Source organism: Nanorana parkeri, unplaced genomic scaffold (assembly GCF_000935625.1).
Source record: "Nanorana parkeri isolate BGI_ZX_2015 unplaced genomic scaffold, ASM93562v1 scaffold1562, whole genome shotgun sequence".
In the NCBI taxonomy this organism is placed as follows: domain Eukaryota; kingdom Metazoa; phylum Chordata; class Amphibia; order Anura; family Dicroglossidae; genus Nanorana; species Nanorana parkeri.
This window is the reverse complement of record NW_017307830.1, coordinates 113,609-127,937: the sequence shown is the minus strand read 5'-3', so window position 1 is coordinate 127,937 and position 14,329 is coordinate 113,609. Positions and strand designations below refer to the sequence as shown.

General features: G+C 48.9%; 1 protein-coding gene and 1 long non-coding RNA gene across 9 annotated transcripts in view; one reads left to right on the top strand and one right to left on the bottom strand.

The window, feature by feature from the left end:
* The first annotated feature begins 297 nt into the window (after positions 1 to 297).
* The window catches only part of TPM3 (tropomyosin 3), a 36,855-nt gene continuing 22,823 nt past the window's right edge, over positions 298 to 14,329 (top strand). For 4 of the 8 annotated variants that reach the window (XM_018570602.1, XM_018570601.1, XM_018570606.1 and 1 more), the window contains exons 1-2: positions 2,187 to 2,420; positions 9,680 to 9,813. In XM_018570602.1, the coding sequence (XP_018426104.1) occupies positions 2,283 to 2,420; positions 9,680 to 9,813 (272 nt within the window). In that variant the 5' untranslated portion in view covers positions 2,187 to 2,282. Of the gene's footprint in view, positions 433 to 1,485; positions 1,612 to 2,186; positions 2,421 to 9,679; positions 9,814 to 14,329 lie in introns of those variants that run through there. The other 4 variants (XM_018570599.1, XM_018570598.1, XM_018570604.1 and 1 more) reach the window with 3 other exon arrangements.
* Positions 11,291 to 14,329, bottom strand: part of LOC108798809 — a 25,720-nt gene continuing 22,681 nt past the window's right edge. The window contains exon 3 of the long non-coding RNA XR_001941977.1: positions 11,291 to 11,300. This is a non-coding gene — a long non-coding RNA (uncharacterized LOC108798809). The remainder of the gene's footprint in view (positions 11,301 to 14,329) is intronic.

Below are 14,329 nucleotides of genomic sequence, written 5' to 3'. Positions count from 1 at the left end.
AGAGGGGGAGCAGGTTGGGGGAGGGGTGGCGGGGGTATAACAATGCCTCGATGACAATAGCTCCGCTCATAACTGATGCTGTAAGACAATAATTATGTACATCATACCGCCAGCTGTCGGGCCGAGGCCAAATATGGAGGTGCCCGACCCCCCCCTCGTCGGAGAACAATGCAAGCTAAGAGAGACGGTGGGGGACAGGTGTGGCCCCCCCGGGCCCCTTATAACGTGCCGGGGGGGGGAACGGAGGTCTGCCATAGGACCTAGCACAGGGAAGGCAGCAGGTGCCAGCAGAGGGACTCAGAGCCGCGCAACGCCAACATGGAGGCCATCAAAAAGAAGATGCAGATGCTGAAGCTGGACAAGGAGAACGCGCTGGACCGCGCCGAGCAGGCGGAGACGGAGCAGAAGCAGGTGGAAGAGAAGTGCAAACAGGTACAGGTGGGGTAGGGGAAAGTGGTCCCACAGAGGACCTCAGTCTCCTCTCCCCCAGTGATCAGTCTGCTGCAGGCAGGAGGAAGCATTTCCTCAGTCTCCCAGTGATCAGTCTGCTGCAGGCAGGAGGAAGCATTTCCTCAGTCTCCCAGTGATCAGTCTGCTGCAGGCAGGAGGAAGCATTTCCTCAGTCTCCTCTTCCCCATGGATCAGTCTGCTGCAGGCAAGTTGAAGCATTTCCTCAGTCTCCCCTCCCCCAGTGTTCAGTCTGCTGCAGGCAGGAGGAAGCATTTTCTCAGTCTCCCCTCCCCCCAGTGATCAGACTGCTGCAGGCAGGAGGAAGCATTTTCTCAGTCTCCCCTCCCCCCAGTGATCAGACTGCTGCAGGCAGGAGGAAGCATTTTCTCAGTCTCCCCTCCCCCCAGTGATCAGACTGCTGCAGGCAGGAGGAAGCATTTTCTCAGTCTCCCCTCCCCCCAGTGATCAGACTGCTGCAGGCAGGAGGAAGCATTTTCTCAGTCTCCCCTCCCCCCAGTGATCAGACTGCTGCAGGCAGGAGGAAGCATTTTCTCAGTCTCCCCTCCCCCCAGTGATCAGACTGCTGCAGGCAGGAGGAAGCATTTTCTCAGTCTCCCCTCCCCCCAGTGATCAGACTGCTGCAGGCAGGAGGAAGCATTTTCTCAGTCTCCCCTCCCCCCAGTGATCAGACTGCTGCAGGCAGGAGGAAGCATTTTCTCAGTCTCCCCTCCCCCCAGTGATCAGACTGCTGCAGGCAGGAGGAAGCATTTTCTCAGTCTCCCCTCCCCCCAGTGATCAGACTGCTGCAGGCAGGAGGAAGCATTTCCTCAGTCTCCCCTCCCCCAGTGATCGCTCAGACTGTACACTGTAACTTTGTAGCAAGATTCAAAGATGTAATTCTCCGTGAGAGGTCATCCATACCTGGAAGTGTTATACTGGGCATGCATGACCCTGACGTGCTCCGATGACAGGTCCACTTTAAGTAAGCCCTTGCATGTATAAGGCGATGACCCGCTGACCTCTGCATTCCCGCAGCTGGAGGACGACCTGGTGTCCATGCAGAAGAAGCTGAAGGGGACGGAGGATGAGCTGGACAAGTACTCGGAGGCCCTTAAAGATGCCCAGGAGAAGCTGGAGGTGGCCGAGAAGAAGGCAGCTGATGTATGTAAAGGTCTCAAGGTTTTTGGGAGGGGGGTCCCAGTAAAAAGACTGGAGGCCCGGGCCTGGTGGAACCAAGGCGAGGGGCACTCATATATAAGGCCCATATATGCATAGAAGGATATCAGGTCAACTACCTGTATATAAAGAGCTGCATTGATACATAGGGGGCAGCATTCACCATACATTCACTGCAGGTGAATCTGCCAGTTGCATGTGTTTTAAATGACAGTGATTGATTCACCATGAGTGAATGTTTGCGGAAAGTCACATTCACTGCTTTATAACAGCAAAGATGTGTGTTAGAGACATGAGCCTGTATATAAAGCGCACCATCTATTCTACAGTGTGTGTCTATAGTGTCTCTGTAATGTGTAATGGGAGGATGCAGTACCTATAACTGTCCGCCAGGTGTCAGCAACGCCCTCCCTCTTTCACAATACGTAATACATGCGGACCTGCAATACCCGTTTTAGGCCACTTGATGTCAGCAGCGCCTTCTCTTCCCATTCCACGCATTTAGGCGGGGCCGCAGTACCGTCCCTTGGCCACCAGGTGTCAGCAGCCTCTCCCCGCCTCCTCCCAGCTATAAGGGCGTGGTGGCCGGAAGTGGGGGTCGCGCGGGGAGCGGAAGTGTCCTCACTTCAGTCAGAGAGGGACTGCGGAGGAGGAAGATGTCTGGCGGAGGGATGAGCAGCATTGAGGCGGTAAAGAGGAAGATTCAGGTCCTCCAGCAGCAGGCAGATGAGGCCGAAGAGAGGGCGGAGAAGCTGAGCCGGGAGGTGGAAAGCGAGCGCCGGTCCAGGGAGCAGGTGACTCGAATACACCCACACACTGGACTGTATGGGGCCGTGGGAGGGAGGGATGCCACCCGAATACATCTCACACTGTAGGATAATCGGGTATAATCGGGTCGATTATCACACCCGAATACACCTCACACTGTACAGAGGGCAGTGACTCGAATATTGCGCGCAAATGCACCCCGCACTCTACAATACAGGGAGCAGGTGACCCGAAAACTCACCCTATTCCCTGCTCAATTCTATACAAGGGGGCCTGAGGCAGGTGACCTGAATATCACACCCTTCACTGCCTGAATACATATTATATAGGAGCAGGTGACCCCCACTACACCCGAATATCACCCTATACCTGATTATCACACCCTGAGATGTGAGAATGGATACAGGTGACCTGATTGCCCCCCACATACTGCTCCATTCAGGGGTGCTGTGGGGGTGACTCCAATATTCCCCAGATGACCAGAGTATGGGGTTCTGGTGATGCCAATACAACACCCCATGCTGCTGTATACAGGGTGACCCCCAATACCCAGCACCTGAATGTGCCACATGGGCTGGGGACCGATGGGTGACCTCAGTATAATGCATGGATACACCCCATACTGATCTATTCTGGGGGCCAGGACCCAGATATGACACCATTTTATTGAGCGACACATCACCCTACACTATACAGCTGTATACAGGAAGCTCTGGGAGATGGTGACCCCAATACCCTACAATGGAATGTACCTCAAGGGACAGGGAGGACCCAGACAGGTGACTCAGCAGGGAAGAAGCAGAAAGCTTGGGGGTTGGTGTCTCCAAAAACCCCACACCCACATCTTTCCCATCCTGTACAGGCTTGGGGAGCCCTGATGTGGGTGACCTGAATATTACACCCCGTGCTGTACTATACCTGGCACCCAGCGGGAGGGTCTTGAATATTGTACACCCAACACTGCCTTTTACAGGATGAGAGCAGAGCCCGGACCATACACCCCAATATCACACCCCACCCCATAGTAAATAGGTAGAGCTGGGAGAGGGCATTGGAGACCCTTCTGTACAATACAGGTTGTTCAGGAGGTGGAAGGTCAGTAGAGCCCCGGTTGGGTGACCAGATTATCACACCCCATTCTCTGTCTCCTTACTATTGTACATCTCTGCTGAGCCTTGTCCTAGGAGCTGACACTCATCTCTGTATAACCGTCCTCCTTTCTAATAATGTCTGGCAACCATCCTCTTCAGAATGGGGTTACTATGAACGTTAGCAGTTTCTTCTCTTCTGGTGACACACAGGAACCCTGTACAGAAGGCATGCTGATTATTTCCCCTGTGAAGGTGACCATATTGCGGTGTGCAAGCAGAGGTTGTTCCGTGTTAGCCATTGGCCCAGTGTTCACCAAGAGCGGGCATGGGGTGTTCTGTAGTGAGTTGCTGGATGGGATTAATAAGACTGAGCAGGAGATGTTCACTGGCCATTGGCTTCTTATAAACACCCAGGAAATGGTCTTCATCAGGATTCGTATTTAGGGCTGAGAATGGGTGATGTCCTGACCGATTCTTCCAGGCTGGGAGTGTATGGAGGCAAACAGCGCAGTGACTCTATGAGCCTTCCACCCTACTCGGGTTGTTTCTTGCCTCAGCCGGCGCGCACCGCTTACTGCTTACCTCCATGGCTGCCTCTGACTGCTCCTGAGAGATGTGATTTCTATTAAGAGAAGCCGACATTGCTGTCCTCCTGATCATCTCATTTCCCTGGCTGCCATGCTGATCCTTCGTCTTCAATACTTTTCCGGTCAGACTCCAGCCAGAGAATCAGTAGGAAGGCAATGGCGGCCTCCATGTTTTTCTTCAAAAGGGTCTCCTTTAGGCGCATTAAAAATGGTCCCATTTGGCTGCAGCTTATAACACTTACGGGAACATCACCAGTACCTTGTCCCGGTTTTATGATGGGTTAGACAGTTTCATCTTTAAACTTCAGAGCTTCAGGCAGCCTGTTGCATGGAGCATGGTGTCTCCAGCAATGTCATTGGGGCTCTCAGATATTCACGCATGGTCCTCCTATCTCTAAAGGGATGCCATCTTGTGGTAAAGGCAATCCTCCCACTTCGCAGTCGTATAGAAAGATTTCAGCAAGTGCACTGGAATGCTCAATCTTAGAATTTATAGAGCAAAAGCAGGTGATGATCTGCAATAACGTTTACTAAAATCTTGAGTATATCAGGGGTAGGCAACCTCGGTACTCCAACTGTGGTTAAAGGGACTCATACCAGTCGCTGTCAGTTTTACAATGACTCATGGGGCTTGTAGTTCCACAGCTGGAGTGCTGAGGGTGTCCACCCCTGGTGTTAAAAAGCCCCTCAAACTTTAGTCCTTGGTTAATTGCTTGTCTTGTCTTTACTGCTTGCATCTCTCCTTTTCGAGTGTAAGCTCCTCTGGTGCAAAGACTGATTCAGTGTTCTCTGTACAGCGATGCGGTATATGTCAGAGCTTTATAAATGTATAATAGTGTGTGATTGTGGGGGTATATTAGAGTGTAAGCTCCTCTGGTGCAAAGACTGATTCAGTGTTCTCTGTACAGCGATGCGGTATATGTCAGAGCTTTATAAATGTATAATAGTGTGTGATTGTGGGGGTATATTAGAGTGTAAGCTCCTCTGGTTAAGACACTGTGACTGGCCCGTCGATCTCTGTACTGCGCTGCGGAATGTGTCAGAGCTATGTACACTGGTGGTTGAGTTCCAGCTGCCATGTTGCGAGGAAAGTTTATCCAGGAGGTGTACTGGATTAGCAGTGTGTTTTCTCAGGGCGTCTGCCGCGATCTCTGCCAGGGTTGGGTTATTGTGTCATCTGCCGGCGTTTTGACTCCCAACATCTTCACATGCCATGAGTGCCTCTGCACAATGGTGACTGATTTCAGGCCTGAGATCGAGACAATTAAAGGAGAATGAATCTTAAAAGCTCAATGTGTAGAAAGCTCTAAAACTAGCTCCGAATGTCAATGGAGGCCATAAAACCCCAGAGCAGGCAATGCTATTCATGTAGCTGGACTACATAATCTTTTATGCCTCCGGCTGTTTTAGACTGGGGGCTTAGGGTGGGTTCACACCTTTTTTCGGACCATATCTGGAGCGCAGTGCATTGCATTTTTGCCTCGTTCCAGAGCTGGGTTTTGTTTTTTTTGCTTTAAAATGGGCTTTCAGGTGCTTTCCAGTGTGTTTTTGTATGTTTGATGTGTTTCCATGTGTTCCAGCATTCCAGACCAGATAAAATGAGACGTGCAGTATTTTTCTGGTCTGGAACGGACTGCTGGTGTGAACAGAGGGCAGAGATAGCATTGGGATACATAAGGATGCATTTTGGGTCCAGAAACAATCTAGTTTGGTATGGATACGGTGTGAATGGGTCCTTAAAGTAAATTTAAACACGTACTGGATGAGGTTTAGCTTCTCTATGTATCATAAGCGATGATTCATTTTATTTTAAAGTTCTGTTTTCAATTTAAATAAATTTCGGTGCTGCTGATCTCCTCTCCTGCACCCAATTATTAGCCACTTCCTGTCGACATTACTCCCAACGATGGCAGCATGACATATCTCAAGGCGAGGTTTCCTAACGGTGACAACGGTGGGCCTTGCTTGTGTAATGAAAAAAGAAAAATATGGACAGCGGCACTTCTAAGGTAGAAGTACGTCTATTGACGCACGTGCAAAACATGTTTATTGCGACATATCGGGGTTACGCAAGATCCCCTTCATCAGGCAGAACAAGTGTTTTTCACTTTTCCATACTTTTTTGTATTACTGGACGGTAGCCATCCGTCGACTGCCGATGCACTCAACCATTCTTATTATGGATAAGCGGTCAGGAGTGCAATGGGTATATGGATTGTAATTGCTTGTGTAATGAGGCGGCCACTCGGAAGCCCGTGTGACAGCGCAGGAGCACTATTGGGAGATGGGGACACGGCGTTGTCACCCTCGAAATGGAACAGTAGCCGGAATATTTGATTGAAAGCCTCAGATGTAAAGCGATAGAAAACATTAACATGGTGATATTGGGCTTGCATTATATGACGGGGTCTGTATCCCTAATATTTGTAACCAGGAAGTCACCTGTGTTGTAGAAACAACTTCCCCACACTCCCACATTAATATCAGTTCAGAAGGTGGTTTTGTGGGTGGTCGCGGCTCATTCTTGGCTGAAGAGAAAGGAAAATAAATCTTGGATCGTGTAAGATTTGGCGCGTTCCGGTATCTTTATGAGCCACGCTGATAATAATGTGTTTTACAAGCGAGCGTGGATCTTCAGGGATTTTCCTGTACGAATGTTGGAATCCTCCCAGACACTCTTCTCTCTCTACAAGTCTTGCCTTAGAAAGCCGTCTGTCTTCTTTGTGCGACATCCCGCCCAGGCCGGTCCTGCTCTTCCTTTTACAGTAAGACGGCCTCAGCCAGGAATGATGAAAGTCCCTAAATATGTCGGCTTCCTTAATCTGCGGCCGCTCATTGCGGGAAGTGCCAAGTGGGGCGTGGCTTTTGTTGTAGAGGGGTGGCAAGGGTTAATGCTCTTTATGTCTAATCTTAGGGATTTGTAGCGTAGACGCGGGTTTAGGCGGACATGCCAGTTTTTATTCCCATCAGACTCGCGCAGATGTCGCCTTGATGCGACTTACTCCATCAGCAGGTTCCATGGCAACCGGGAGACAAGTCGGCGCGCTCCTGCCTTTAACACTGGCCGCGCGTTATAGTTCAGGCCATTGTCGTGTTTTTTTTTTTTGCGGTGATGTTTAGTCTTATGGCGAATTTCCAAATTAAAGATTGAATGCTGATTGGGTGTACCTGATTGATTTGTCCAGTATGCTCCGGTGACTTTGCAGGGTAGGCAAAAAATGGCACACGCACATCATTCCTACAAGGTAAACCCATAAACCAGGGGTAGGCATCTCCTACATCCTCCAAAACCCATCATGTCCCTGCCTCTGGGATTCATGCCTGTGGCTGTCTGTCCGGCATTGCCTCATGGGACTTGTAGTTCCACAACAGCTGAGGTTGCCCACCCCCGGCCGATGGGTTTGCCTTGTATTAATAAGAATGCTGCGCATGTGGCAGTTTTGCAAAAAAACCGAACATCCCTGATCCCAATGCTGGTTATGTTGGCTGTTGTGGTGCATGCTGGGAATTGTTGTCCCGCTTAAGCTGCCAGCTGGCCTATTATGTGCCCTGGATGTGAATGGCTCTGTGTGGTCATCTATACAAATGCCAGAAGAGATTTATTGTTCCGAAGGTGGAAAAAAACGGCATCGGATTTGTCTGATCAGACTTCCTGCGTGTCCTTCCCCTCATTTGTACCCCGCTCCCCCCTCAGACACACCCTCCCGCGGCTTCCTTTTTCGGTTTCTATAGAGATAATTTGGAGGAATTTAACCCCCAGCACATCCTAGGCCTCTTCCTGGCTGGGCGTGTTCTGCTTCTATGAATGAGGATAGGGGTTAACGACATGCGGCCATCTAGAGACCAGAAAAACCTGCTTTTTATCAGACCAGATTCATTTATATTCTGCACAGTGGGGGGTGTACATGCTACAAGCCTAGATCTCTGCCATTCCATATGTCGGTGTATAAATATATGCATGTAGTAAACAAGGCCGACATAGAACACCATGACTTCGTAGATTGATTTAGCGGTGAAGCTCCGGGGCCTACAGCAGGAGGGTTTGTAGAACAGGTTTTGGTAATTCACACGGTGCTGCGAGTATCTGATGTCTATGGAGGGATCAGGTTTTGGCTTTTGCCGCGGGAAGCTGTGCGGTTGATAGTCATATCTGAAATCACCGTTTAGCCACAATATCCTGCCCAGCCCTTCCTGTTCATATAGGATTTGAAGTGATGTTTCACTTGTGCAGTCCAGATCTGATCAGTTAATTTTATTGCCGTACGTTTTGACCCCCTTATTAGGCCAGGAACAATTGTGCACACTTTTTTTTCCTTTTTTGGGCCACAAAGCACTTCGCCTAGTTGCATGGTGGGAGGTGATCACTTTGTGACCAAAAGGGGACCTGCAGCTTAATTCATTTACATTGCTCCCTCTGTAGTAGAGCCACCTGTCCCCGAGCTGTGCTTGTGTATAAAGCTTGTATAGAAGCTTCCATTGGTGGTTTGTTGTAGCCTCTGGTATTGTCATACTGCTCAGTCACTAACATGGAACGGTGTAGGACAGGAATCTGGGATCTGCTTAGCTATGGCAAGCTGATCTCGCACGTGTCTTAAAAGTAAAACTAACGCCTTGCTGTTTTTATATTCTAGTTGCTGGAGACAAATGTAACCTTCTCCTGTAATCGTATAAATACACACAGTTCCCTCTTTACAGCCACATCCGCACCCCCTCCTACTTGCCGATTAGAAGAACCTCTGCCCTCAAAGTGCTCTTGTGCCCATAGTAATCCAAACCACATGTCCCATCATGCATATCGCTGCCGTGCATGCGTGCAGCCTCACCGCCAATGTGTGGACGCTGTCAGTCAAATTACAGAGGAGGTGGATGCAAGTAGTTACATATTGGGCTGTCTGGATAGGTGGGCAGTGCCATCACACCAGGATGTAGTCCTCGGCTTTGGAGCGCACACTACAGGGTGGATCCTTAGGACACGGTAGGAGAAAGGAACTACCCTGAGAACGGAAGTTAGCATTATCAATGGGGACACAGATAAAAATAATCTGTAAGAAAGGTCTGCACACAGGGAGAGGAGGCAGGACAAGTAAATCTGACAATACTCCAATTCAGTAGCTGAAAAATATTGAAGTCTACTATCACTTTAAAAAGGAACCTATGCTGAGCTCACACAGGGCAGAGCTTACCAGTTCTGTGTATCCTCCAAGTGGCTTTGGTCGGACCTTGCACAGTACTGTGGGGCCTAACAGCGCCCTCATTTGGCTGCACTTGGCCTAGCGATTGGGACGCTTGTATCATGGGAGGAAGTCCAGTACATGTAATACATGTTCGGTATCAACCAGCCCTAAAAAAAAGGTGGCCTAATGCTCCAGCATCTCCCAACATCTGGAATTCTGTTTTGGTGAACTGATCCCGAACCGTTTACTCTAATGCTATGTAAAACAGCTGACACTAAGTTTAGCTTGCTGATGGGAAACAGGGATAGTATAGATGGTGCAGGGGCTGTTGCCTTACAGCTGCCATTCTTATTGGGGTCCTGCCAGTTTAGTTTTTGTCTGACCGCATTGTTTTTTGTTTTTCTCTCTCGTTAATTACTATTTTCTCTCACAGGCTGAAGCTGAAGTGGCATCCCTCAACCGCCGTATCCAGCTGGTAGAGGAGGAGCTGGACCGTGCCCAGGAGCGCCTTTCCACCGCCTTGCAGAAGCTGGAAGAGGCTGAGAAATCGGCAGATGAGAGCGAGAGGTAAGTGGCTGGGCGAAGCCGGCTTGTGGACCCCTCTGCTTGCTTACATAGTGCTGCTTTACTCTCTAGTGTTAATTAGTAACTCTCTTCAAAAGAAATACCAGCTCTGGCGGGCAGTATTGAGTCTTGAGACTTCAGTGAAGATTACTGCAGTAATATTTCGCCACATCTTCCTCATTGAGGGTCACTGTAGTAGTTACTTCCTCTCCCACAAGGCCATAATGAAGTGTTGCTGCCTCGCCATATTTTGTATGGTGACTCCATAGGTGGAGGCAGACTCTGTAGGGTTTGGAATTACTGTCTCAGTGGGTCAGAACAAGGAATTCTGTTGATCAGATCTCATTGCTGAGGTCAAAGTCTAATTTGTATTCCTCTCTTGTATGGCTCTGTACGAAGATTCCTTACAAAGATTTGGATAAATTAAAGTAAATCATTTAACTTTAAGTTGTGCCGAGTCACATGCTGCACCGGCTGCTTCTCTGCATCATCTAGCTACTAAACGGAGGCAATTGACTGTTAGAACCGCACAGCGCTAATCCATTTTCCATTCATTATGGTAAAATCCTTCAGGGTAGGGAGTGTTACCAGTGGAAGCCAATTAGATTTGACAGTTTTCATATGGGACTGAATCCGAGCTGGGGTTTGGCTGTTGAGGGCACCCTTCACTTTGCTTGAAGCTGAACTGCAGGATGATTTCTAAATGTCCCCATTACCGTTTTCTTTTCCTCCATGAGGCCTTCACTTTAGAAGGGAGAAAGCCACGATGCCAGAGCAGCGTGAGGAGTGATCATCTGTCGGCGTCGCTTCCTTTTACTGTTCGGGACGGCTTTATCAAACTAAAATTCTCATCAAGCCATGGGAACCAGTGCATTCAGTGGGCTGAATGTGGATGTGTTTTGACTAGTTCATTTACACAGCCTGCTAATCAATTCTGGCGTAGACCCCGAGTCTTCTGGCTTGTCAGATAAAGTATAATGTCATGGTGTATGGGACAGATCGGGAGTCTCCTGGCCTATCAAATTAGGCAGTCAGTGTGGATGGGACATGCTGAATGTCTTAGGCAAGCTTCACACTTGCACAATGCACGCAGCGATTGCCGCACCGCCCCATTAATTTCAATGGGGTGACATCTGCGTGGCAATCACAGAAAAAAAGTTACAAGTACCTTTTTGCGATACACAACACACGGCTGTTTTAGCCGCGATCATGTTCAGAATCACGGCGGGAAACCACGCGATCCGCCCGGTGCGACTAGGGTGCCATTAGAAAATAATGGCACCCACAGCGCGATCGGTTCACACCTTGGCGCCTCCTGACCACGTGGCATCGTGCACGATTGCCGCGTTGTGAGGTGTCGTCTAGGTGTGAACCTAGCCTTGGATGCCTGGGTCCTTTCACTACAACTACATGATGTCGCAACTTTTAGAAATCAAAACTATGGGGATGTTACACGTCCGGTGGCCCAGGGAAGGAGCAGGCAGTGCCCACTAGTCTTGCATACAGGATATTAGGGACACCGAGCCCTGCAAATGCAGCATTCATTAACAGATTGATTGCTGGCTGCTGCATTGTTTGCAAAAAGACCACGTTTGTTACCGTTCGGAATAGACATTTATAATGCAGATTATACATTTCTGCCCAGGGATGAGCTTTAATGGCAGACTTTTTATTACACCACTAGCCTTGTAGGCTCATGTAGACTTAGGACAACTAGGTGCGGCCCCCAATCATTCACATTGTCTACAGGGATCGCTCCTCCCCCATACAGCAGTCAGGATGTCTCTGACCATCCAGAGTTTCCTGTTTGTCAGGAAATTTTTAGCAGGACCTGGTGGCTGTGTTTATATTACGCAATCTGTGATCAGGACTGTTCAAGTGGGTCACTTGGCAGGTATGTGTGCTATCTAATGGGGAAATCTCTGAATACAGGAAGTGCTCATTATTCCCACAATCACTGGACATCGGTGCGCCTATGACAGGAATGACTGTTAAAGTAAACCTAGACTTAAAATTACTGCTGACCTTTTAAACTAGACTAATATATGGAGCTTTGTATACGTTCACATCTTACAAAGCCACCCAGGAGCCTGTTGGTTTGTACCTGTGACAAGTAAGGAGTCCAAGATTCAGGAGCTAAAGACCATATGTGCATAAGTGTCAGATTTGGGGACCTTAGGGATGGTCGGCAACCACCGAAGTTGGCTGAAAGGAAAAATTTAGGGGACCATTCCTAAAGGCAATCTCTGAGCAAACCATAAACCTCCTTCCACCCCTTCTAAACCATCCTGCATGTTTTTTGCCTCTTTTTTTCACAAGGTAAAGTACTTTGCCGTAATCTGCTGTCCAGGTCCCTCACCAGCACTGTTTCGGGGCTTCGGTAACTGCTTATCCAGCGCAGCAATTGTGCTTGTGTTGGCCAAGTTCGCCAATAGTCCTCCCCAGTTTTGACATCACTGCTCGTCCAGGTCCCCACCGGCATGGTTTCTGGATGTGGGGGGGCCACTAGTCTGGTGCTGCAAATGTGCTTGTCCCAGCCATGTCCCCAAAAAATCCCCTGTGTGTGCTGACATCACTCCTTCTGGATTCTAAGAGCACCTTGCCACTGGAAAGCCGGTAGGAAGTGTCCACATGATGCAGGTAAGTCACCAGAAGAGTAGAGAAGACTGACTGTGGATTTAGTTGAATGAAAAGGGCATATACATAGTGTTTGATCAGTGAGTGAGGGGATGGGGGAGCCCAGAGATCAGCATATCCATTATCTGCCACGAGACAGGTTACTGACATGTTTCCTGGGCCTTGGCGATACTGCTGTGTGCTGATCCTTTGCACCAAAACCTTTTGACTGACGGCACTTTCACAATGGCTCTGCCACAATTTACATAGTTAAGTCGGTTTGAAAAGAAGACAAGTCCATCGAGTTCAACTTGTAGAGATATGGAAAGAAAAAAAAATGATCTCTTGGCCGAGCTATGAGCATGTGACTCACGGGTCCGTTTACAGTCCCAGAGCTTTGTGCGTCGTGCTGGCACAATGAAGGATGGGAGATGTAGTTTAATAGTTATGTCACTAGTTCATGACATATTGGCTGCCATTACTCCCCACTTGATAAATGAAGAACGGAAACATTTTTTTTTTTTCTTTCCCCAAGCATTGAATAGAAAAAATACTTGGGTACATAGTACGTGCTGCCTAGTGAGTCCTCTTTTCTAGTGCAGCCTGACCCCATCACTACGCCTCACCCAGACAGAGGACGGCACAAAATTGTGCTTGCGTGTGAATGAGTTGATGAAGGTTGTAAAGGTGATGGCGGTATGCTCTGTTATTAATGACACATTGATCTTATTTGCTAACATGCTGTCCAGACTTGACGGCCCCCACTTTCAGACCATGGGAGTGTGAAGATGTGTCGGCTGCACCTGAGTACACAGCACACTGTCTTATCCCCCTGTTTCTCACATGTTAGTGAGACTTGGGGCTCACTCAGCACAGCGTGCCTGTGCACTCCCATAAAATGACCTAATCCCGCAAGGGACGAGTGCTGCGGCTCCCCCCGAATCGGGCTGTGTGTGTCCAAGTGCCGGCACCCACACAGATGTGCAGGTTCGGGTGTGCATGTGACCGTGTAATTGCGTGCAGCCGTTTCCTTCCATAGGAAAGAACAGGCTGCGGCACGCATTTACACGCAGCACCTGTCCCTTCCAGGATCGTGTCATTTTACAGGCGTGCATGCCTGTCTGAGCCCTTAGACTGATTATCTTTCAACTCTGGAATAAGACTAATGAAGTCCCAAACAAAACTAGAAGTCCACAGCCCATATTGCCTTACACTTGATCACGGTGCACAGCCAAACCCTCTTTCTGAGGTCATTATTCATAAACTATTTGGATGCCGGCACACAATTCCTCTATGTATTAAAGCCCATGTCTGGGCAAATATTGACTCCCTCTAACCCATCCTGCACTTTGTCTCTTCCTCACCTTGTGATGCAAGATATACTCGGCTATGTCCGCCATCTGGCTTCCTCATGCTTGGAACTGCTAAACCAGCACTGCAGATGTGCTGATGTCATTCCTCCTTCTGGAGCCTGAGATGAACCCCCTTCGCTGGACACCCAATAGGAAGTGTTCACATCAAGCAGGCAGTGACGTGGACCCCCAAAGAAGGACCCTGCTTCTAGTAAAGGGAGTAGGGGGGTTTGGGAGGGATGGGAAAAGCCCTGATCACTACAATAAAGATCTATATTTCTCACAGGGTACAGTGGTCTTGGTCATAGCTAAGACTGGAACTTGTAGGTGACTGTTATCTTGTGAGCCATATGGATCTTAAATGAAGCACTATGTGCACCCATTGGGGGGAATTTATCAAAACTGGAGCAGACAGAATCTGAAGCAGTTACCCATGGCAACCAATAAGCATCTCTCCAGTTTGCTCAGGTAAGATTTGAAAATGAAACTGAGAAGCTGGTTGCAGTGCAAATCTGCTCCAGTTTTGATAAATCACCCCCCCCCCCCCACCC